The sequence below is a fragment of the Ovis canadensis genome, chromosome 13 (assembly GCF_042477335.2).
Source record: "Ovis canadensis isolate MfBH-ARS-UI-01 breed Bighorn chromosome 13, ARS-UI_OviCan_v2, whole genome shotgun sequence".
In the NCBI taxonomy this organism is placed as follows: Eukaryota; Metazoa; Chordata; class Mammalia; order Artiodactyla; family Bovidae; genus Ovis; species Ovis canadensis.
The window spans coordinates 17437029-17459313 of NC_091257.1; the positions used below are offsets into that span (position 1 = coordinate 17437029).

A 22285-nucleotide genomic window follows, 5' to 3' on the forward strand; every position below is an offset into this window, starting at 1 on the left:
TCCTCTCCCATTTTACCGTGGGGGTTGGTTTCAATTAAGGCAGAATAAAAATAAAAATATATATATAATGGCTTACTCAACACTTATGATTTCATCCAAGTTAAATATAGGCAACCACGTTAATTTTGTTAAGATGCCCACTACAAATATTCCAAAATAGCATCATATGCCAGTAAATGTCATGTACCCGATGACTGGATCCTGATGTCTTGATCAAAATGTTTTCTCCATTGCATTTAGAACACTGCTTTAAAAGCAAAGCTAAGAATTAAAGACACAGTGATCTTTTTAAAGTTAAAATTATTTTATGAGAGCATAAAGAAACTTCTGTTCATTTTGCTTTTGAATAGTATTTCTATTTACTGTTTTTGAAGCTGCGCTAACAAGGATCTCTGTCCTTGGCTAAGTTCTAAGTAGGAACCTGTTGGATAGTGACCTTGACTTAGGCATCTGCTTTGTGGAAACAATCCTTATTTTTGGTTTGACTACCTCTCTTTAAAGCAGCTTAATTACAATCCCAGGAAAAGATGACTTTTCCTCATCTGGGTCAGAGGCTGTATTTTCATTGTCTTTACTGAATTTAAGGAACTTTCATCATGAGAACCAATGTCAGAAAGAGAGTTTAAAGTCAAAAGGTGTAAGTTCTGGTTCTACCATCATACGTGCTGTGCTAAGTTGCTTCCATCGTATCTGACTTTTGCAGCCCTATGGACTGTAGCCTGCCAAGCTCCTCTGTCCATGAGATTCTCTAGGCAAGAATACTGGTGTGGGGTGCCATTTCCTTCTCCAGGGGATCCTCCCCACCTAGGGATCGAACCTGCGTCTCTTAAGTCTCCTGTATTGGCAGGGTGGCTTTACCACTAGCGCCCCCAGGGAAGCGCTCATGAGGGAGGCTTGACTTTCTAAGCTCTGCTTTGTACATCTTGCAGTTGGGTTATGGTTTCTCACTAAAAAGAAGCTGTGAACATGCTTGATAAAATGTAAGCCATTGTGTAGATGCTGGTGGCCTGGCTGTGAGAGTTGAGTGGAGCTTGGCGGGCTGGAGGGGTGAGCCCCCAGCTGCTCCATCGGAGCTGAGTACTGATAGCAGCCGTGTTGGTCTCTTGTGATGGCAAGAAGTCCAGCCTCTCTGCCTAATGATGGTGTCATCCTTCTCATTTCCAGGTCAGGTCGCTGACTTCTACTTTAAAACTTGCCTGCAGTTTTGTGTAGCATTTCAGAAAATGCTGGGTCAAACTTTACCCCTTAAGAAACAAAATAATTGATTGCAGGGATCAAGCAGTTTTCAGTAACTTTGCTCATTAGTGCTCACAACTGGGGGAACCAAGGGCTTGGCTGACCAAGAGGCAGGGAATTTAGTTACAAAAGCTCTGTTTAGTCTCTCTTTTCCCAGCCTGCCAATATGGCTTGAATTAGAAGTTAGCAACATTTACTAAAATAAAATACAACATGAACTCTTGGGAATGGCTTCACATCCAACTTCTCTGACCTCTGATATCCTTCCCATTGCCTCTGGGCCTTGTTAGACTGAGGGATGTTTTTCAGTTCCTATATAAGCAATGGAATCAGACACACTTTAATCCCACAAAAGCACACATGGTATGAAAGAAACAATTATTTGAAGGCTGTTGACCTTACCAGAATTGCGCAAGCATCTGGCATCTTAAAAGTCTGCTTTGATACTGAAGAGCTGTTCTAGAAATGTCACCATGTCATTACCCTGTCAGTTGCTCCTCAATGCACAATAGTAATGCATTGTTTTTCAAGTTACTTGGAGCCATCTGAATGTGGCTTTCATTTTAAGAAATAAAATAATATTTCAGGAAGGACATGTATGGTGCTTAAGTAACATCTGTATTCATAAGGAGCCCAAGTAATGTTTAATCTTGCTCACTGAGGCTAGAGGGAATCAGAAAAATGATTGTTGTGGTCTCTAGTTTCTACAGAGAGATTAAGACCCCAAGAAGTGAAGGGGCTTCTTCAAGGTCACACAAGTGCTTGGACAGAGCTGGGAAGGAATCCAGGTCACCCGTCTCTGATCGCCCTGCTGTTTCCATTCCAGTCAGCTGAAGAGGTCACATTAATTTTAATATTCATTATGGAAACAATGTAATATATAATTAAAGTCAGACCCTTTTTTAGGCTGTGGCCAAATTATTTATACAGCCATAATTTTGGATCATTCAAATTCACTTTTTTGATGTCACCTTAGAAGACCTGTTTCAAGTTGTGTGAACATCAGTGCTGGTGTTTCTTAGGCAAATGGTGGTGATGAAAATGAGACGTTCGGTGTCCTGCTGCTCTGTTGAACAAAGCCAAAGACGGCGCAGATTCTGGTATGTGTGCATTCTCATATAAACCGATGCACATGGTAGGCTTCTGTCTCGTTGGAAATAATGTTTAATTACATGATTCTGCACTTGGGAAAAAGCAAAACAAAAACCTTTAACTCTTTTTCTGTAAAATGAACTGAAGTTATTAATGATTTTGCTTTTTTTTTTTGCTTTCAGACTGTACTTTTCAGCAGTACTGTTTCTTTTCAGACTGCTTTCGGACTGTAGCAAAAAAAACCCACAAAAAATCAAGAGGCAAGGTTTGAGGAATTTGGAAAGAATTTGCAGGAATAGAAAAAAATGAAGTCAATCTCCTTAAATTTCATGAATTTTTTCTCACTATCTCTATTTTATTAGTTTCGTCTCTAGCCTTAGTTTAAGGTTTTGAAGAATGGAGGTGGAACAGTTTTGAACATGTAAGTAAGGAGATAACTGAATTTGAGATTTGAAGTTATAGCTCTTGAACCACAGGACTTTTTCAGGTTGTGTGGTACCTTTATGTGTATGAACATATAAAAATTGGTTAATTTTTGGTACCTTTTAGCTCACAACCTGGGGGGAATATTTTATTTTCTCCTTTTACGGTCTGGACTCAGTTCCAGTATACATGGCCTTATACTTTATGCTCATCTTATGACTCTTGTCTAATAATAGCAAAGACCTATTAATAAAATCGCTTGGAAAATGTTTAACTATCAGGAATTTTGATTAAATTTGAGCCCATTGTCTGTGTATGTTTATTTTAATAAGAAAATCGTTTTTAAAATAAAGGATTCTTCAGGCTCTTGAATATGTGCCTGCTCCCAGTCCAAGAATTTCCCTGTTTTTTTGTGAAGTCCTGTCTTGCTGTCTGTAGACGTATTCCATACACATGCCTGAGGCAACATTCAATAGATTATTCAAGTGAAGATAAAAAAAAATCTTTCCTTTGAAATATGCAGATAATTAAGGCAAAACCAGGCCTCTAAAGAGAGCTTGCTTCTCCCTTGACGCATTTGATTCGTGTTGGTAATGTTTTGCCTAATAATTGTGGCAGAACTGGTCCAAGGGCAAATGAAGGGCAAAGTATTGAGGACTGGGCTTCAGAGACAAGACCTTATGAAAAGGGGGGGACCTCCTCTAAAGAGGGCACCTCTGCGAATAAGAAAACCACACACCACACACTGTGAGTTCCTGTCCAGGATGTGGTCCAACGTTGGATGACCCAGAGGCCAGTCTGAACAGGACTCAAGGGGAATCAGTGGTCAGAGGTCTGAGCTAAGGATGGGGCCCAGCAGACAGGGCATTGGGATGTACAGCCCAGAAGTCATGCTGGGCCCCACCAGGCTGTAGAACCAGGTGAATATGGAAGCTTGTTCTCAGGCTGGGGACCAGGGGTGAGCAGGATATGAGAAGGGAACAAGAAAGTGAAAACAGCATTGCAAGATCCTGGAGGGGAGAGCAGGTATACACAAAAATGGTACCAACGTGTGCATTTGAGTAACAGGAAAAGAGCTTGTTGTCCTCTGCCTTGATTGTTCTTCAGCTTCCTCCCCAGAATAAAATATTCACTCTTTCATTCATGCAGTGTTTACTGAGTACCCCTGTATGCTGACACTATGCTGCTGCTGCTAAGTCGCTTCAGTTGTGTCCGACTCTGGGCGACCCCATAGACGGCAGCCCACCAGGCTCCCCCGTCCCTGGGATTCTCCAGGCAAAAATACTGGAGTGGGTTGCCATTTCCTTCTCCAACGCATGAAAGTGAAGTCACTCAGCCACGTCTGACTCTTACCAACCCCGTGGACTGCAGCCTACCAGGCTCCTCCGTCTGTGGGATTTTCAAGGCAAGAGTACTGGAGTGGGGTGCCATTGCCTTCTCCATCACAGAGAACAGCAAACAAGGCTGGCCTTCCCAGGTTTCCTCCTATAGTGAAGATACAGGTAAACAACAGCTCGGTCCAGTGTAGCATGGTGTATCTGCAAGGAGAACCATACAGAGTGCTTCAGTGAAAGCACAGAAATGGCATTAACCCAGTTTCTTTTACTGATACCTAAAGAATAACCAGAACTAACCAAATTTAGGAGAGAGATTCAAGGAAGAGAGGGAAGGAAAAGCATGCAGAAGGCTCAGTGTATCTGGGGCAATGAATCAAGTCTCATGAAACCAGAGAGAAGAATGGAAGGGGGGAAATGACACTTTTGGAGCATCTTTTGAGACACTGTTTGTTTTTTTCATGTAGCCAAAGGCATTTCTTCTAGACCCTCATGTTTAAACATGATCTTTCTCCTCAGTTCTTTTATTAATTGTGGCTTAAAAAAAAAAAATGTGTTTTTCAAGGCTGAGTTTGCTGGCTTAATCTTTATCCAGTTTTTTCTTTCTGAGTTCTTAGGAGAAATGTTAGTATTATGAGTTTATTGTTGTCAGGGACCATAAAGGTTTGGGCCTAAAGAAGGAAGTGCTTAAACTTACGTGTTAAGCCCTGCAGTGTCTACATTGTAGATTAAACAGACACTGTGTTGACTCTTCAGTAGCGTCATCCTTTATTTGCTTTCTTCAAGACACCTCTCACCCTAACTGGCTTATTCAGACTTATCCCTGAAGGATCAGGCTTGGAAAAAATGGTTGAGCAATTACCCATCTATTTTAGGTCTTTATTTTCTACTTCTGCTCTTGGTTGGAAAGCACATGCCATGACCCAGAAACTCCATATCCTGGATTTTCCACGGCCTTCTTGAGAGAAGTGTGCATTCTAGACAAAGCAACTGTCTGTATTACTTACTTGAGCTTAAGTCCCAAATGCCTAGCTGGTCTCTTTCCCTGGTAAGCTGACCTGGGCCATAGGTAAAAAGGAAGATAACTTTTCTCCCTTCTTTTTCTTTTTTTGCCCTTTTTCTCTTGATGAGACTTGACTCAAGGCAGTTGTTCTCAGACTTTAGCTAGTATCAGAACCACCTTGTCACTTGGATACACTGGCCACATGGATTTCTGCACCTGGCCCTCCTAACTGATTTTCTGATTCATAAGATCTAGGTGGAGCCTGAGATTTCTGCATTTCTAATAAATTCCATATGATGTCTGCTACCATGCTTAGAGAACCACTCATCAAAGGCAAGCTCTTAGGGCAACACCTTTGATCTTTGCCTTAGGCTCCTGGCTGGAGTACCCAGGGGACTGCAGTCAATCAACAGCTCAAAGGGTATTCCAGTTAGGAAGAAACTAAGGCTGAAGGAGAGGTCAACCCAAGCCTTCCATGATCTTAGTTCCCACTCTGTACACCTGGGTTTTCCAAGGACAAAGCCCCAGACTTTTGTCTTAGCTGGTCAATTAAGAACACTGTAAAACAAGATTCAAGAGAGAATTACTTCTGTAATCGAACTATGACCCCCACCTAAGCCTGTACCTAATCTGTCATGTTGTCATTTTGTTTCCTGTTTCCTTAGACCTCATCAGAACCCTTGTTGTGAAAGTGACGAAGGCTGAACACTCCCCAGCGTTATCATGGCTCATGGCTCATGTCTCATGCCTGCTACCCCCGGCTGGGGGGGCCGGGGCGGGGGGGATGTCTATTCATGGTGAACTGTTCACATCTGCCATACATTTTATTAGTTCTGGTTTTGAAAACAGGAATAAATTCTTCTCCTCTTGAAAGAGGGTTGGTAGGGACAGGGAGAATCCAGTCACTTATTGTCATATGTCCCAGGTTTGACGAGTTGTCTTATTTCTCAAGACTGACTGTTGTATTTCTCAGGGCTCTTGAGGTTAACTCTGTTTATCTTAAATACTCAGTAGTAATAAAATACTTTCTGCTGTTTGCTGTACTACCTTAGTCAGTAAAAACAGAGGTACTTTATATCAGAAGCATAAAAGAAATAAGATGCCTTTACTTTGCAGAATTTGTATAGGTTTACCAAAAAAGTCTTACTGAGACAGTTGTGTTATTCCATGAAGTCAGAGAAAAAAACAGTTAAATTTTATCTCCCTCTTGCCTGGAAACAAAGCTTGATTTATCTTGCATCCTGTCAAACAAAATCTTTTTTTGCAGACATGTCTATAATTCACCGCCACAAAAATCATGATATATTTCTGAAAGATCATACAGAATACAGTTCAGCCAAGGACTTACTAAGCATTGAGGAACTGACACCTCCGAGCGCTCACACTTGCTGCTCTAAACCTCTGCCATGCAGTTTTCCTTCACCAGTATTGGCTCCTAAACCCGGGCCTGTGGCTGAGTCCTTCAGAGAAACTTAACCACAAGAGAAGAGGTTAATAGCAAGACACTCTCAGGGGAGAGAACCTCAGTTATAAACAACGACTTTTAACATAATTTCAGCCACTTTACACGTTCAAGAGGATCTTGGAGGGCCGGCGTATGAACCCAACAGACATTTCCAAGGGAATTGCTGCAGGCAAACAACCAACGGCCAATCTTTTAAAACAAATCAGTTCTTTTCTTGGGAAACTATATACTTCATCATATTCTTATTGCCTTAAAACCTGGTCATTGCAGAAGGATTTATATATTAACAGCTATTCATTATCTTCAAATGGAGTCAACCCTAAATATCCCAGCTAAACAAGCATTTTTTAGACATGTTTTGTAAAATTCTGATTTAATGAACCCTATGCTATAATTATAAATATCAATATCACCTAATTAAATTGAGACAGCCAATTCATTTTAACATTTTTTCTTTTGTGATCATTAAATTTTAAGACAGTGACATTTGCCTTATAAGTATGATTATTGTTGAGGCAGGGGAGATAGAGATCAAAGCAGATATTTGCTGTTTTTATTTTATTCCTATTCAATTTGTGTCTTTTACAAATCCCTGGAAATTACTTCTATGTTTTTATATCTTAATGATGAACTTAATAGATGTAAAGGCCTTAGGTTATTGTAGTTTAGAATTCCTTAAAGACTAAACCCAGTATCACCATAATCTGCTCTATTTCCAAATATAAGTGTCATAGAACTTCCAGAGCTAATACCTAAGCTTCAGTCATTATTATTAAGTAACTCCTTCCACAGAATCAGGTGCAACTGGTATGTGTGAGGCTCCTGATGTGCAGTTAAGATTCTAAATCTTGACAGGAAAAGGAGAATGTTTTACAGCTTTATTTATTAGTCTGTTCCTGCTATTTATTTTTGCCAGAAATTCTGGTGGAAAATATGGACATTATTTAAAACTTGACTTATGTCAGAAAAATAAGATTTTTTTAATGTCATCTCTTTACTTTTAAAAACATTATTCTTGAATATAAACATTATAGTCATTCTAAATATTTTAAAATACAGAATGTATTGAATAATATAAAAATCGCCTAAAATTCAGTCACCACAATATGTAACTACTGTTTTTATTTTGGTGTATATGTTGCTTGACTTTTTCTACTATTAAAGTGTGTGTTTTTTTTGTGTGAGGAATATGTATTAAAATATAAGACATAAAAATTTGGATCATACTTACAAACTATTTTGTAAGCAGCTTTTTTGCTTGCTTAATGATATGTTGAGAACGTTTGTATTTGCTTGACTAGAGTTGTGAATATTTTTGGAAACTCTTCTAAATATACTCTTGTTCAGCAAAGAACAATTCATTGAAAGCATTATTTTTAATGGACATAGAATACTTAAATACTCTTGTATATTTAACCAGTTGCTTATTGTTGCTCATATAAAGATAATTTTTTTCCTCCCATAAACAGCAGAACAGGGAGAATGTATTTTTGTACATAGATTTTATATACATTTTCAAGCCTATAGCAGTGTATGAAAAGTTGTTTTTTATCATACTGTACAAGAATTCTCTCACCTCCAACCCTCAACAGCATTGCCTATTATTTTCTTAGTCCTACACCCTTTATATGCCTTTTGAAAAGGTTATTTAATGGCTTGATGAAAACGGAGATATTTTTAGCAAATAGGGAAATTGTCATTAATGATGCAGTATATCAGTGTCAAATTAAATTCTTACTTGAAGTAAAGCCATTTATTAAAGGCTCTGAATCATCTGCTGTAGCTGCCCATCTGTTTTTAGAAACACAAGGATTACCTTATTTAAAGATTGAAGAACAGTACATTGAAATATGCTTAATAGGGTCAACTAAGAGACCTTTTGAGTTCTGGAAAACAGCCTTGATTGTTGTCAACATGAGATCATTTAAGGCCATGGCTTATTTGGTTTGATGGGATTTATATGGTTGGATAGGACTTTCCTGGTGGCTCAGATGGTAAAGCGTCTGCTTGCAATGTGGGAGACCCGGGTTCTAATCCCTGGGTTAGGAAGATCCCCTGGAGAAGGAAATAGCAACCCACTCCAGTACTCTTGCCTGGAAAATCCCATGGTGGGAGGAGCCTGGTAGGCTACAGTCCATGGGGCTGCAGAGTCAGACATGACTGAGTGACTTCACTTCACTTCACTTCATATGGTTGGACTGGGAAGGGATTAATTCTTTATGGAACTTTTGTATTGGAGGTAGAAGGTAAAAGATAAAAGTTTCACTTAAGAAAATCCGTAACTGAGCCATGGTGCATTTTTGTTTACTTGAAAGCTATATGTTATCAAGTGCAAGCAGACGCCTTTACAAATGAGTTCATTTGTTCACAAATAGAAGCACAAAAATGGAAAATGTCTTGGTTGACTTGGGGGAAGCTGAAAGGTTTATTTAAAGTTTGTATTTGTTGTTGAGGTGCAAAATTGTTAAAGGGCATTTGGATCATGGGGAAAGATATCCTGTGGAAGTACTTTTCAAAGGGTCATTGGAATAGAAAAACAGAAGTTATCTGAAATCATTTCTAGATGACATTCTATGCTGTTTTCCTTGATTCACTTGAACAAATGTATGTTGAATGCTCTTCCCTTCAAGGCGGAGCAGTGTCTTCTCCTTCTCAAACTGATTTGGCAACTTGCTAAGTAAGCCTTTTAGGAAATATGCCCAGCTTCAGTGGGCCCACTGTACTTGTTTCCTTGGGCTGCTGTTAAAAAAAATATCACAAACTAGTGGCTGAAAGCAACAGAAATTGATTCTTTCATCGTTCTAGAGGCCAGAAGCCTAAACTCAAGGTGCGCCGCAGGCTGCAGGGGAACGTCCGTCTCTCCCGTGTCCAGCTCCCGGGGACCACCGTCACTCCTGTCCAGCTCCCAGGGACCGCCGTCACTCCTTGGCTTGCGGCTGCATTACCCCATCTCTGGCTCCATGGCCACAGGGTCTCCCCTCTGTCCCGGTCAAACTTCCCTCTGCTTCGCTTTTGTCAGGACTTAGACAGCATTTCAGGCCCACTGGGAAGATGGACGATCCACGGGAACCTCTCTACCCTTAACTTAATCACATCTGGAAAGTCCTCCTTTGCCATATAAGAACATTTATAGGTTTCAGAGACTGGGATATAGGAGTCATTTGGGGGCCATAATTCAGCCTGACATACCCAGGATCTTCCTTAAATATACCTGATTTCGTGGAAATCCCCTGTCTGCTCTCTACCAGAACAAGAGACATAGGTCCAGAAACAAAAAATGATTTGCTGAAGTTTTGACCCAACTGTCTTAAAGGAGCAGAGGTGACTCCATAATCCAGCCAGTATACCTGGGATAGGTGGTCGAGTAACGTTTGAAGACCACCCTCTAGGTCTAGCCAAAGAGATCAGACAGCGGATCTGAGATGTGAGGCAACTCTCCTCCCCTGGTTCATCCCAGCTAAATGGATGAGGGGATAGGAGGTCATTTCGTGGGTGAAGGGAAGGCACATCCTACTGAGTATCTGGGTCACCACAGCCCGCCTGAACCCCCTGGTGGGCCTCCCCACTGATGCTTTCATCCTCTTATCAAGTTCTTTAGATGGAGCTTTGTACTACTTGCTCAGAAACAAGGTCTCCTGGGTACTCCCCTTCTTGCTAGTCCTCTGCATGCAGTCCAGGGAGGATTTTCCTCTACAGCCAGCGTAACAGCTAATCCCCCCAGTTGCGTAAGAACTGAGAAACAATGAAACTATTCAAAGGCCCGCTGGCCTCCTTCCAGTAGCCGCTCAAGGTGTTTACTCTGGAAAAGGCACCGAGTTACACATCCCATCCTCTGTGTAAATTTCCCTCACTTCCCGTGTTCCTTATGAAGGACCATTTCCTGTGGGCTCTGTGGGGCTGAGGTGGTGCTCTTCCAGGAGACAATGAACCCTGAAGTGTCTTCTCAGTGAGGCCTTACAAGGCAAGCCAGAGAAGTGAAGGAGAGGATCCTTTGGGGTGGCAGTAAAAGCATTTGGGCTTTTGTTTTATATCAGTTAGCTACGGGTGGAGTTTTGAGATCATTGCACAAAGGACGTAGTTAAACAGCGGTCAGGTCTTCTCTCCCTGGCTTTTAAAAGAAGTAGCTATTTGTCCTTTTAACTTTTGTGGAGTCAGTTGGACTGTGACACACACCTTCATTTAATCCCATTTAAAAGTCAGTTATCTGGATCAAACCGCTATTAAACACAACTGGTTGGGTCAGTGTTTTCTGGTCTGTGGGTCATAGTTATGCCCAAGGAAGTACAAGGAGCAGCGCCCCTCTTTCCAGTCTCATTTAAAATTGGGAAAATTAAGGGTATTCCAGTGTCATTTTTCAAAAATGCCTCTTACTTTGTTTAGAATTTGCAGTGCTCTGAAAAAGTAAGCAGTGAAATAGCTCCTACCTCCACTGCTAACCTTTTTCAAGATCAAGGTCAAAATTACCCTCCTCTTACCATTAGCCCCACCAATGCCCTTCACACAGTGAGACCTTTATGATGAAATTAGTGTCCCACGTAGACATGAATCTTCAAGTAGTAAGGATAGTAGTAAAATCAGAGAACCATCTGCACTGAGAATGTCTTCTGTATGTCCTTTTACTGAAAAGATCCTGGGAGAACCAGAGTTAAACCAATGAAAGATGATGTAAGTTGATATAAGCTATCTTTTCATTTTCATTTTCGGTAGGCGCATTTCATATCAAAAGCTTCTTGTTGCTATTCCCTCTAAAATAAAAACGAAGGAAATATTGAAAGGAATGGTTGGCAGGAGTGGAGAGATCATAGAACACCTAAAGATTTACAGAGGAGCGGCGTTTTTGCCCACCAGGGAGGCCACCATGCTGCATTTTCTTCCGTCCTTAATGCTGATACTTAGGTCCCTGTAGTTAGCTCGTCTGATTATAGGTCACTGAACAACACACCCACGACAGCCCGAGGGGGTCTGCAGGTCTGTTTCTCTCTGCAGATCTGTTTCAGGATGTGAAAGGCAGGAACGCACACCATTACACTAGAAGCTTGCCTCCACGCTGCCTTGGATGAATGGGCTGTGTGTGTGGACTCTGAAAAATGGGCATGGAAAGACACAGAGAGAGGCGATGGGGAGGAGCAGAGACATAGAAGAGAAGAAGAGTGATCCAGTCGCAGTCACTGTGGGAGAGAGACTCATGGACCCGCCCACTCACAGATGGACTGGCTTCTCCCACCAGATGTGGCGTGGCTTGTCTGCCTTGGCATTCCACAGGAATCTTCTCACTTCATCTGGGCTGGTTAGCATGCCCTTCGTGCTTCCATCAGTCTTCAGCCTTGTCAATAATACATAATGGAGTAGCTTCTCCTTCACAGCAATAGTTGCTGTTATGAAGAAGCTGCCTTGAAATGTGACCTCATGGGCTCTTCGTCAGCTTTCAATTATTCGGGGCTGAACAATCATGTATCTGCCTCTCTGTATGATTTCAACTTTTTTTTCCTTTTTGGAATTTGCATTCTTTTTTATTTGCAAAAGGAACGTATTCTTATAATAAATAAAATTCCAACATAGAGATAACATGAAAGATACCTTGGTTTTTCAACCCCGAGCTTTGTTCCCTCCCCAGAAGTAAGCAGAGTCATAAATTTGGAAGGTTCTTTCTAAACTTATTAATAATTTATCTATACATACACATATATAACATATATACACCCAAGTGAAGTGACCTGAAGTCACTCAGTCTTGTCCGACTCTTTGCGACCCCATGGACTGCAGCCTCCCAGGCTCCTCGTCTATGGGATTTTCCAGGCAAGAGTACTGGAGTGGGTTGCCGTTTCCTTCTCCAGAGGATCTTCCCAACTCAGGGATTGAACCCGGGTCTCCTGCATTGCAGGCGGACGCTTTACCCTCTAAGCCACCAAAGAAGTATGTAATTTTGTCTTGTGTGTGCATGATTTTACGTAAATGGTGCCACACTGTTCACTGTAACTGTGTATTTAGGTAAATGGTGTCACACTGGTCCTATTCCGTACCGTTACATCGCTTCCTACAAAAATACGGTTTTCATTTAATGGCATGTATTAGAGACTTCTCACGTTCCACTTCACATCATCTTGTTAACTGTGCCTGTATGAGACTTTTTAGCACATCACATTGATATGTTTTCAGTGTGGAAAGATCCTGAACTTTTCTTTCAATAACTTTCTGGAATAGACTGGCTTATATTTTGCTAGAGGTTTTTCTCTGTGAGAATGAACTTTAGGGTTGGTTGGTTTCATATTAACTTTTGTGATATCATTGTCAGGATCTGATAAAGGACCTGGAAAATGAGTCAGGTAGCACTTCTACTTTTTTTTTTTTTTTTAACTATCCTGGAAAAACAGAGATACACAGGATTTTACCTTTTCCTTGAACATTTGGTAGAACTTACCTGTAAAGCCATCTGGGCTTAATCTTTTGCTATTTTTTTTTTTTTTCAATTTCTTCCAAGATCACTGGTGTGTTTAAGTGTTCTGCTCGTTTATTGAGCCAAATTTATTTTAACTTTGAGAAACATCCACTTTACGTTTTTAAATATTTTGGTTAAAGTTACACATAGCACCTCGCACTGTGTTCACCGTCTCTTTGTATTTACACTCCACCTTCCATCATGGACACTGCTGAGTTTATGGTTCTTCCTCATCCTCCTTCCTGCCCTTGCCCCTCTGTTACTTGCATCACAACCTAGGTATGTAATACATAGCTTGAAAATAATGAAACGATCAGTAAAAGTCACTTTTTTCTGAATATGCATGTATTAGTTCAACTCTGGCAAGTGACAGAGAAAGGGGTGGGGTAGGAAGGAGAGAAAGGAACATGAAGAATTGGACTTGACTTTTCCCATCTTTCGTTTCTAATAAGTTTATAATTTCTGCTTTGACAACATGCTTTAACTCAAGAGTTGTTTGTAAGTGTACGTGTAGGTTTATGTTTAATTCCTGTGTGTGTAGATTTTATACATCTCTGTCATTGACTTCCCTGGTGGCTCAGATGGTAAAGTGTCTGCCTACAATGTGGGAGACCCAGGTTCAATCCCTGGGTTAGGAAGATCTCCTGGAGGAGTAAATGGCAACCCACTCTAGTATTCTTGCTTAGAAAATCCCATGGATGGAGGAGCCTGGCAGGCTCCAGTCCATGGGGTCACAAAGAGTCAGACACGACTGAGTGACTTCACTTGTCATTAAGCTATAATGAATTGTGGTCAGTAAGCATGGCCACCATAATTTCTTTCTTTCTTTTTTTCTAGACAGAGCTAGAGCTTTAATTCCAGGTTAACCAGCAAGGAGACTGGAGGCAAGGCTCTGAAATGTCTTTACAATCTGTAATTTCTGACTCCTGAAAAATATTGAGATCTTTCTCTGTGGCTTGATCATGATTATATTGTTATATGTGTGGGGTAGTTGGGTACAAAGAGAATGAAGTAAAGATATATATGGGTATGAGGCTAAATGCATAAAGTAACATATTTAAATTATTTAAATATATTTAACTTATGTAAGATTCATCAGGAAGCCTCCATAAGCCTGTTATCCTTCTCCATCAGAGGGCAGACAGACTGAAAACCACAATTACAGAAAACTAACCAATCTGATCGTATGGACCACAGCCTTGTCTAACTCAATGAAACTATGAGTCGTGCCTTGTACGGCCACTGAAGATGGATGGGTCATGGTGGAGAGTTCTGACAAAACACGGTCCACTGGAGAAGGGAATGGCAAACCACTTCAGTATTCTTGCCTTGAGAACCCCATGAACATTATGTAAAGGCAAAAAGATAGGATACCGAAAGATGAACTCCCTAGGTCAGCAGGTACCCAATATGCTACTAGAGAAAAGTGGAGAAATAACACCAGAAAGAATGAAGAGATGGAGTCAAAGCAAAAACAACAACCAGTTGTATGTGGCTGGTGATGGAAGTAAAGTCCGATGCTGTAAAGGGCAATATTGCATAGGAACCTGGAATCTTAGGTCCATGAATCAAGGCAAATTGGAAGTGGTCAAACAGGAGATGTCAAGAATGAACATTGACATTTTAGGAATCAGCAAACTAAAATGGACTGGAAAGGGTGAATTTAACTCAGATGACCATTATATCTACTACTGTGGGAAAGAATCCCTTAGAAGAAATGGAGTAGCCCTCACAGTCAACAAAAGAATCTGAAATGCAATACTTGGATGCAATCTCAAAAACGACAGAATGATCTCTGTTCATTTCCAAAGCAAACCATTCAATATCACAGTAATCCAACAACTCTATGCCACGACCACTAATGAAATTGAACAAAGAAGCTGAAGTTGAATGGTTCTCTGAAGACCTACAAGACCTTCTAGAAATAACACCCAAAATTATGTCCTTTTCATTATAGGGGACTGGAATGCAAAAGTAGGAAGTCAAGAAATACCTAGAGTAACATACAAATTTGGCCATGGAGTACAGAATGAAGCAGGGCAAAGGCTAACAGAGTTTTGCCAAGAAAATGCACTGGTCGTAGCAAAGACCCTCTTCCAACAACACAAGAGAAAACTTTACACATGGGAATCACCAGATGGTCAATACTGAAATCAGATTGATTATACTCTTTGTAGCCAAAGATGGAGAAGCTCTATACAGCAAAAATGAGACCGGGAGCTGACTGTGGCTTAGATCATGAACTCCTTATTGCCAAATTCAGACTTAAATGGAAGAAAGTAAGGAAAACCACTAGACCATTCAAGTATGATCTAAATCAAATTCCTTTCAATTATACATTGACAAAAAGATTCAAGGGATTAGATCTGATAGACAGAGTGCCTGAAGAACTATGGACGGAGGTTTGTGACATTGTATAGGAGGCAGGGATCAAGACCATCCTCAAGAAAAAGAAATGCAAAAAGGCAAAATGGTTGTCTGAGGAGGCCTTACAAATAGCTATGAAAAGAAGGGAAGGAAAAGGCAAAAGAGAAAAGGAAAGATATATACATTTGAATGCACAGTTCCAAAGAATAGCAAGGAGAGATAAGAAAGCCTTTTTCAGTGATCAGTGCAAAGAAATAGAGGAAAACAACAGAATGGGAAAGACTAGAGATCTCTTCAAGAAAATTTGAGATACCAAGGGACCATTTCATGTTAAGATGGGCACAATAAAGGACAGAAATTATATGGACCTAACAGAAGCAGAAGATATTAAGAAGAGGTTGCAAGAATACACAGAAGAACTATACAAAAAGGATCTTGTTGACCCAGATAATCACGATGGTGTGATCACTCACCTAGAGCCAGACATCCTGGGGTGTGAAGTCAAGTGAGCCTTAGGAAGCATCACTATGAACAAAGCTAGTGGAGGTGATGGAATTCCAGTTGAGCTATTTCAAATCCTAAAAGATGGTGCTGTGAAAGTGCTGCACTCAATATGCCAGCAAATTTGGAAGGCACAGCAGTGGCCACAGGACTGGAAAAGGTAAGTTTTCATTCCAGTCCCTAAGAAAGGCAATGCCAAAGAATGCTCAAACTCCTGCACAATTGCACTCATTTCACATGTTAGCAAAGTAATGCAGTAATGCTCAAAAGTCTCCAATCCAGGCTTCAACAATATATGACCCATGAGATTCCAGATGTTCAAGTTGGATTTAGAAAAGGCAGAGGAACCAGAGATCAAATTGCCAACATATGTCGGATCATTAAATAAGAAAGAGAGTTGAAGAAAAACATCTACTTCTGCTTTATTGACTATGCCAAAGCCTTTGACTGTGTGAATCACAACAAACTGTGATCCACAGTTCTTAAAAAATCCACAAAATTCTTAAAGTGATGGGAATAACAGACCACTTGACCTGCCTCCTGAGAAATATGTATGCAGGTCAAGAAGCAGAAGTTAGAACTAGACATGGAACAACAGACTGGTTCCAAATCGGGAAAGGAGTACGTCAAGGCTGTATTATGTCACCCTGCTTATTTAACTTATATGCAGAATGCATCAAGAGAAATGCTGGGATGGAGGAAGCACAAGCTGGAATCAAGATTGCTGGGAGAAATATCAATAACCTCAGATATGCAGATGACACCACCCTTATGGCAGAAAGCGAAGAACTAAAGAGCCTTTTGATGAAAGTGAAAGAGGAGAGTGAAAAAGTTGGCTTAAAACTTAACACTCAGAAAACTAAGATTATGGCATCCAGTCCCATCACTTCCTGACAAATAGATGGGGAAACAGTGGAAACAGTGACAGACTTTATCTTGGGGGGCTCCAAAATCACTGCGGATGATAACTGCAGCTGTGAAATTAAAAGACGCTTGCTCCTTGTAAGGAAAGCTATGATCAACCTAGACAGCATATTCAAAAGCAGAGACATTACTTTGCCCGCAAAGGTCCGTCTAATCAAAGCTATGGTTTTTCTAGTAGTCATGTGTGGATGTGAGAGTTGTACTATAAAGAAAGCTGAGTGCTGAAGGTGAGCGCTGAAGAACTGATGCTTTTGAACTGTGGTGTTGGAGAAGGCTCTTGAGAGTCCCTGAGACTGCAGGGAGATCCAACCAGTCCATCTTAAGGGAGATCAGTCGTGGGTTTTCATTGGAAGAACTGATGCTGAAGCTGAAGCTGAAGCTCCAATACTTTGGCCACCTGCTGTGAAGAACTGACTCATTGGAAAATATCTTGATACTGGAAAAGATTGAAGGCTGGAGAAGACAGGGATGACAGAGGATGAGACAGTTGGATGGCATCACCAACTCAATGGAAATGAGTTTGGGTGGTCTCCAGGAATTGGTGATGGACTGGGAGGCCTGGTGTGCTGCAGTCCATGGGGTCACAAATAGTCGGACCCAACTGAGCGACTGAACTGACTGACTGAGTCATTGAAGTTGTTTTGTTAAATTTCTATGTGTGACAATAAGATCCTCAATAGTCTTCCATTAATTTCTGAGAATTGTTATCTGTTTGTGACTTTGCCATTTACTCTTTGTATTTTCAGTTTTTCAATAGATATTTTGATGCTCTGTGGTCACATGTTTAATATTAATAACTTTTAAATAATTTTTATCACCCCTTCTCTTCATGTGACTTCTTATTGTCTCTTTCTTTTTTCCTTGAAGTGTATTTTGTCTAATATTATTTTTATACCTGCTCCCTTCCTAACCTGTGTCTATTTTCCTTTCCTCCCTTCATTTTTAAACTTCCCTCTATAGCTTTCATTTTATAAATATTTCTGGCAAACAACTATAATGCTTCCTAATTTGAAAGCCTTTTTCTTTTATAAATGAATTTAGCAAATTCATATTTATTAGAATTAGTAATATATTGTAATTTTACTTTGTGTTTCCTGGTTATTGTGTGTTCTTCTTTTTTCCCCTTCCTTTCCCACATTTTTTATCTTTTTAATGGAGGCTCATATTTCTTTGTTATGTTTTTTCCTCTTATTAACTTGGAAGTTATACTTTGCATTTATATTTTCTGTGAGGAAAATTCTTGAATTTCTAACACTCATAATTGATCTTCTATTTTTCTGCCAATATCTAGAGTTTTAATTACCTATATTCCTCACCCTAAAATGCTTTTGTTGCCCTTTGTTCCATATTTCCTTCCCTCCAGCACCTGTATCGATGTAATCTGAGATTTGGATACTGGATTGTACTGTCTTTATCTTTTTCTTATACTTTCACTTTTTCTTTTTGTAAAAGATATAAAACTTAAGAGTAAACTGTCTCTTTTTTAAAATTTTCTTCTTTCTTTCTTCCTTCCAACCTTACTTCCCATATCTCCTATTTCTAAGTTTTTTTTTCCTTGACAGAATATATAATATACTAAATCTTTCATGATTAGTTTCACCTCAAGATATATTTAGTTGTGTGTGTCTTCCACTACCATTTATACCACCTGCATCACTCGATTTTTTCATATTGAGGACACAAATGTCAGAGTTCAGAAATGCTCTTGTACTATCACTTTAATTATTCCCATCCTCTGTTGGCTTTTCTTTAAGGGATTCTACCAGGTGGTCTTTGAACCTTCTGTTTCCATTTTCCATGAAAGAAAAGAAAAAGAAAAGTAAGCGATAAGGAAGTTATGATCTAGCATTAAAATCCAGGATTATATCTATATGGGAAGTGCTGGAGGGAAGGAAATATGGAATGAAGGGAAATAAAAAACATTTTAGGGTGTGGGATATTTTAAATTCCAGATATTGGCAGAATAGAAGGTCTATGAGTGTTAAAATTTAAGAATTTTCCTAATAGAAAATTTAAAATGAAAAATAAAACTCACAAATAATAAGAAGGAAAAAATAGAATAAAGAAATAAGAGCCCCCTTTATAAAGAAAGCAGATAAAAAATATCGGGAAAGAGGGAAAAACAGTCTAGTGCAGGCTTATAGAACCACTCACTCTTTGCACCCTACCTATTCCTATGTATAAGTTTAGGGGTGTGTGTGTGTTTCATCCAAAGACTTCAGATTTTATGTATAAAATTACTTTATAGGATTTGAAGAGGAAGGGGGAAGCCTCCCAAATGATCACCTCTGTTATTTCTTCATGTTATTTCTTTAGATGTAGCAACCAGGACAAGCGGATTCAGGGTCAGGTGAAGAGAAGGAGGAAAAAAACCCAAAAGTCAATTAATGGACTTAGTCTATGTGTATGAAGCAAAGCTTTTGCAAACACATAAATATCAAGTGATTAACCTTTGCTGTGCACTTGTTTTTTTAATTGTGTACACTGATTATATATTCTTTTTCATTTTCAGGTCTTGACTCTAATCATGGCCAAACCTTATGAATTTAATTGGCAGAAGGAAGTTCCTTCCTTTTTGCAAGAAGGAGCAGTTTTTGACAGATATGAAGAGGTAAAGGAGTGCTATTAATCTTTTCTCTCAAAACATGATTTTTTCATTTTAATTTAATTACAGTATTGAGTAAATAGTATTTGACATAAGTAAGAACATCTTGGAGATTTATAAGTTGAAATAGTTGGAAACAGTCAATGTTATGAGATATAATAATGATAATAATACTATAATTTATTGAGCACTCTCTCTGCGCCAGCTATAATAAGGATGATGACAGTATAAATTATTGTGTGCTCACTGTGTGCCAGAAATCTTTCTAAGCACTTCCTGTGTATTATTTGTTCAACTCCTTACAATAACCTTATTAGGTCATTGCCACAATTATGCTTATTTTACAGATGGGTTTCATGGAGTAATAGTTTTTGCTTAATCAAGTGCTTCAGGCATTCTTTCCTCATAAAACTTTCTATTTGTCATACATGTAATAGCGATCGGACTTTGTGCTGGTCACTTGCTTTGCTCGTCTCATTTATACAGACCAATTTAACCAAAGCTTTGCATACTTCTGCTTCTACCATTTATTGCTTGTGTCCTTGCAAGGTGGCAGTGGCTCCAGATTTTCTAGAAACCAGGGGCTTGGGTTCACCAGTCTATTCAGAAAGTTTAGGTAGGTGAGTGGAAGCCTTCTTTGCATTGTTAATATGTTGTTTTTCTTAGATTTTACTTGAATTTGAAGTTACTCTGGGAGGGATATGTGATGAAACTGTATTGCCTCTGCGGTAAAGTAAGATGCAAAACTTGTTCAGACTTCATGTAGAGTCAGAATTGGTTCCTTTCAAAATCCATGGACTATATTGTATGTGGCTTCCCAGAGCTTCAGATCATCAGGCTTTTCTCATGAGGACTATGGGCTGAGACAACTCAGTAATTTGTTGACTTGGTTTTTCCACGGTGTGTAGCATGATGCTTTCTGGGTTTGCACCATAGTTGCTTTGTGTGAACAAAATTGAGGAAAGAAAAGAATGGACTCAAATGTGGTCAGTGTTCTCTGTACTGAATCGGCGTATTGGGGTGACAGTTACTTTTATGACTGAAGCTTCACTGCTTCTCTGAAAGAACAGAAAACTGCATTCTGCTATAAGAAGAAACAGTAAACAATCTTCTACCACCTGGAGGCAACCACTATTAACTCTTTGGTAGTTTTTTTCTACTCTTTTTTTTTTTTTTCTCTTCCATCGATATAGACTAATCTTTTGAAAATGTAAATCAGAATCTCTTCTTCCTCTATTTAAAATGCTCCATGACTCTCTATTGTATTATAGGATGAAGGAAATGCATCAGAATGAAATACAAGGCCTTCCATAATTTGAGTCCTACCTAATTCTCCAGTCTTGTTCCCCACTAGTTTTCTATGCACATTCTTGGTTTTAACACTAACAATACACTTACAATTTCCCCAATGAACTGTTCTATTTCATGCTTTGTATATACTGCTGCCTTTTCCTGAAATGCACTTATCCCTCCTTATTTCACTGGCAAACTCCTATTCATCCTTAAGAACTCAAATGAGAACTCTTTATTTTTTAATATCTTCCTTGACCCATTAAATAAGAAGTGATCATTCCTCTGTGCTACCTCTAATGTACCCTTGCACATATTACACTGTACTCACCTTTTAATTTAATTTTTTCATCTCTCGTAGTATACTCTGAGTTTTCTGAGGTCAAGGGCCATATTTTACTTATCTTTTTCTCTCCAGCGACTAGCAGAATGCCTGCAACTGCCAAATTCACTGTATATGCCTAATATCTAATGTCAAAAGGGATTTTAGATGTAATTGATCCTAACCCAGTCTGGTTTTATTATAGTTTGTACATTTTCTTGATAATTGAAAAGGTGAGAGGACATATGGATCCTTGAGATCCATATGAAAATCTGTACTTCAACACATTCGAAAATTAGGCTAAATCATATTACATTTTCATCTTTTAGGTTAAAAATGGTCAGTATCAACAATTTGATATAGTTCAAACCTGAAGTGAAGAAGTGAAAGTTGCTCAGGTGTCTGACTCTTTGCGACCCCATGGAGTGTATAGTCCATGGAGCTCTCTAAGCCAGAATACTGGAGTGAGTAGCCTTTCCCTTCTCCAGGGGATCTTCCCAACCCACGGATCGAACCCAGGTTTCCTGCTTTGCAGGCTGATTCTTTATCAGCTGAGCCACCAGGGAAGCCCAAGAATACTGGAGTGGGTAACCTATCCCTTCTCCAGCAGATCTTCCCAACCTAGGAATCGAACCAGGGTGTCCTGCTTTAGAGGCGGATCCTTTACTAACTAAGCTATGAGGGAAACCCACAAAGTAAATTCACTTGCCTACTTTCGTCCACTTCTCACACCTTGGCAAAGAAAGCCAAGACTAGCTTGGATGCACTTCCAGGCTTTCTCCCAGATACACCAGGTCTAGACTGGGTACCCGCGCCCTGACAGTGATCGCAATTGCCCTTCATTGTGAGCTGACGAGACATCTCTCCCTGAATCTGCTAGAGTATCCCAAAAGATTTGCAGTTTTCTGAGACAGTTTCCCAGGCTCTGAAAACCTATAGGATAGTTTAAAAATACATCCTGGCTTTCAGTTCCTCAAATAAGGTCATTTTGTAGAGATTAAATGTAGTAACTGGCTGAGTGTTTCTTTTGTTGTCATATAAGCAGAAACCTATTAAAGAAAAAGTACTTTTTTGGATAAATTGTAATGTGATTTGATAAACTGGAAGTTTATCATCATCCAGTCATTTTTATTTCTCATGATGGTTTTTTGGTTTTGGTTATTAATCATCACAACTCACTTATATTTAGAAAATACTGATGACTTGCACTTCTAAAGACATTTGCTTTCTTCCAGGTTCCTCTGAAAATGAGATAAAGCTAGAATAAAAGAAATCTTAACAAGTATT

The 22285-nt window shown here is 39.5% G+C and overlaps 1 protein-coding gene across 6 annotated transcripts in view; it reads left to right on the forward strand.

Moving 5' to 3' along the window:
* The window catches only part of PLCB4 (phospholipase C beta 4), a 477139-nt gene that overhangs the window by 264863 nt on the left and 189991 nt on the right, over positions 1-22285 (forward strand). For all 6 annotated transcript variants that reach the window (XM_069546386.1, XM_069546390.1, XM_069546388.1 and 3 more), the window contains one exon: positions 19294-19392. In XM_069546386.1, coding sequence (XP_069402487.1) covers positions 19309-19392 — 84 coding nt within the window. In that variant the 5' untranslated portion in view covers positions 19294-19308. The remainder of the gene's footprint in view (positions 1-19293; positions 19393-22285) is intronic.